The following is a 3,781-nucleotide window of genomic DNA, read 5'->3' as shown; positions in this document are numbered from 1 at the left end:
GTTTTTCTTCCTTGCTATACACCTGTCTCCTAGCATTTCTTCATGCTCCAAGCTGTCCCCGTTCATTCAAACCCTTCAAGATGTCTCTGCTTTTATAGTTCTGTATACTTCCTTGTTCAACCATTACATCACCCTTCACCTGCCCCGCATTTTGCATCAGTCACAGATTTGTCCTGTATCTCTACATGAGATGCCTCATAGGAACTTCCAGTTGTCCTTTATCTCCTCCTTTTCATCCAAGGCCTTAATTAGTACATCACATCTCCAACTGTTTTAACGATCCCTAAGATTCTAGGAAATCTCTCAGACCTTCAAGCCCTAAGTCTCAAATCACTAACTGCCAACCTATGTTGTTAAGTCCATTCTTTATCAGGGAAGAACTGTGCATTCACAATTATCTGCCTATCTTGCTTTCTAGTGAGGATGTAGCCAATCTGACTTGTGTGTCACCAGATTCATAGCTGATCAAGAGTCTGGTAGGTTACCCTGAGTTCTGAAGTTAGGGGTGACAAAAACAGGGTGAGGTTGAGAGTAAGGATCTCCTCCAATAAGCTTATTCTCAGTTCTATGAAAATGATCTTAATCTGGACCTCTGAAATCTAATCTCAGAAAAGTTTAATTGGAGGAAACCATTATTGAGACACTCACAAGGAATCAGTCTGGGGTGGGGCACTAAACTATACTTATGCCTCATATTCTTCCTTTCTGGTCTCTTCTGCTTTTTTTTAGCTCTGGAAACTTCTCTAATCAACCATTATGTCACCTTTCACCTGGCTGGCATATTTAATGAGTGAAGCAATTAAAAGACAACAAACAATCAATATACTGTAATTACAGGATGCGATATTCAAGAAAGAATAATGTATAGGGTTATGAGGAGGAGATTTGCTATAAGAGGTCCTTACATCATGAAAAGGAAACTGCATGAGTAGACAAGAAAGGAATGGGAGGTGAATATTGCAAAAACAAAACAGAAACAACTAAAATTTTGAGAAAGAATTTAGTCATGATTTTCATTGCAAAAAACACAAGAATATTAAATATACGAAACAAGGAACTATAGAAATATCAAATATACGGAACAAGGAACTATAGAAATATCAAATATACGAAACAAGGAACTATAGAAACTACCCTTTTCCTTTCACCCCTGTATGAATATGTTTGTGTCTTGTTAAGTGACTATTTTGAGAGAATGATTTGTCACAGATGTCGCAATGATATGGGCTCACACCTGTATGAATACGTTTGTGTGTATGTAAGTCATTATTTTGAGAGAATGATTTACCACAGATATCACAGTGATATGGCTTCTCTCCTGTATGAATACGTACGTGTTTTGTTAAGTTACTACTTCGAGAAAATGATTTACCACAGATATCACAGTGATATGGTTTCTCTCCTGTATGAGTACGTACATGTTTTGTAACAGCACTATTTTCAGAAAATGATTTACCACAGATATTACAACGATATGGCTTCTCTCCTGTATGAATATGTTTGTGTCTTGTTAACTCACTATTTTGAGAGAATGATTTACCACAGACATCACAATGATACGGTTTCTCTCCTGTATGGATACGTATGTGTCTTGTTAAGTCACCATTTTGAGAGAATGATTTACCACAAATATCGCAATGATGGGGTGTCTCTCCTGTATGAATATATTTATGTGTAGATAAGTGACCACTTCTAGAGAATGATTTACCACAGATGTCACAATGAAAAAGTTTCTCTCCTGTATGAATACGTTTGTGTGCAGTTAACGGACTAATTTGAGAGAATGATTTACCACAGATATCACAGTGGTAGGGCTTCTCTCCTGTATGAATTCGTATGTGTTTTCTTAAGGTACCATTATCAGAGAATGATTTACCACAGATATCACAGTGATATGGCTTCTCTCCAGTATGAATATATTTGTGTCTTGATAAGTGACTACTGCTAGAGAATGATTTACCACAGGTATCACAATGATATGGTTTCTCTCCCGTATGAATGTATTTGTGTCTAGATAAGCTACTATTTCGAGAGAATGGTTTACCACAGATATCACAACAATATGGTTTCTCTCCTGTATGAATATGTTTGTGCATAATTAGGTTACTTTTTCGAGAGAAGGACTTTCTACAGATATCACAATCATATGAGGTCATCTCTTTTCTCATGTGTTAAGAGGAAAAATCAATTCTATAATTTTCTCTCTTTTCTTTTACTTTTTCTCTCAAATCCCAGTCAATATATTTTTCTTGCTTTTGTTTTTATACTTTATTCCTTACATACACTTCTACTACAGGATTTCCCTCTAGTGTAGTCTTTGTTCAGCAAAACGTCTGTAAATTTATCCAAGTTTTAGTGATACATACGCTCCAGTTCTTGACATACTAGTCAGTGATGTTGAGAAATTTGGTTAATATCAATATTTTAGAGCAAATGTTTCACAGGAATTCTTCCACAGATTTGTAGAAACAATGTTATACATCTCTTTTATATAATATTTTCGCTTAGTCTTTCAAATGTGGTAGATATTGAGGATGCTTCTTCTGTCATCTGATGTTCTGAAATTATAGTGTAAAGAACAGTGTAAAATGTAGAGGCAACTTAAAAAATACTAATTCATTTCTATTGAGATAAACTGTAGAAACAAACATTTCTTTTAACAACTGAGCTGGATGCCAACAGTTCCATGAAGAAGTGCCAATCTCTCAAAGAAGATGGAAGATGTGGAAGCAGGACACCCAAGAAGACATGGGATGAAGTGCCGATGAGCAAACTCAGGATGCTGAACCCTTCAGGTGATATGATAAAGACCAAGATACCTGGCACCTCGCTGCACTCAAGAAGACCCATTCTCCAAGGGAGAAGTATTCAGACTCGTCCCTCTGATGGCTAAAAGCACATTTGTCTGTTCTTCACAAAAGCGGACTTGCACTGTCAAAGTGCCACCACATTAAAGTGCCTGTGCAGTGCCACATAAAGGCATCGTGTGGAATGTGAAGTGGTTGGCACTAGGAAGGGCATCTAGCTGTAGATACCATCACAAATCAGACTGGTGTGTGCTGCAGCTCCCCTTCTCAAACCGTCCAACCCATTTTATCATGGACAACATACATTAAAAGATGAGGATGAACTTAATTCATTAAAATTGACATCATAGGATCCTGTGTGAAGCTTCCATACTTGCAAACTACACTGACACCTTCCCATTGTGTAACAGTTTGAAAAGAAAAACTACAGAATGGTGGACACTAACATTAGTCTTTCTCCAGAAATATAACTTGACATTGTTGTTTAGATCCCAGTCAGTTCTGACAGGAACAGACATGTAATTATGAACTTTCCATCCATGAACATCCTGTCTATTTCTGTAATCTTTCATATTTCTGACTGGAAGGGAAAATTGAAGGGAATTGCGCTGTTATTTCTAGCAGGTTGTATGATCACATGGTTAGTCGCAGGACCTACAATTTTAATGACAGATCAAACAAGAATAAACATTGATGAAAAAGGCAGACTGTATGACGCATGTGTACGAACAGCCATGCTACGTGGCAGTGAAACTTGGGCCAGGACTGCTGAGGACATGCGTAGGCTCGCAAGAAATGAAGCCAGTATGCTCCAATGGATGTGTAATGTCAGTGTGCATACACGACAGAGTGTAAGTGCCTTGAGAGAAAAGTTGAACCTAAGAAGCATCAGTTGTGGTGTGCAAGAGAGACGACTGCGCTGGTATGGTCATGTGGCGAGAATGGATGAGGATAGCTGTGTGAAAAAGTGCCAC

General features: G+C 37.8%; 1 protein-coding gene across 1 annotated transcript in view; it reads right to left on the bottom strand.

Moving 5' to 3' along the window:
- The window catches only part of LOC106878784 (zinc finger protein 62 homolog), a 12,820-nt gene that overhangs the window by 6,507 nt on the left and 2,532 nt on the right, over positions 1 to 3,781 (bottom strand). Inside the window, exon 2 of the mRNA XM_052978044.1 lies at positions 1,235 to 2,558. Within this exon, the coding sequence (XP_052834004.1) occupies positions 1,235 to 2,168 (934 nt within the window). The 5' untranslated portion in view covers positions 2,169 to 2,558. The remainder of the gene's footprint in view (positions 1 to 1,234; positions 2,559 to 3,781) is intronic.

Source organism: Octopus bimaculoides, chromosome 29 (assembly GCF_001194135.2).
Source record: "Octopus bimaculoides isolate UCB-OBI-ISO-001 chromosome 29, ASM119413v2, whole genome shotgun sequence".
NCBI classification, from domain to species: Eukaryota; Metazoa; Mollusca; class Cephalopoda; order Octopoda; family Octopodidae; genus Octopus; species Octopus bimaculoides.
The sequence above is the reverse complement of the archived record's forward strand: the minus strand, read 5'-3'. Positions and strand labels throughout refer to the sequence as shown.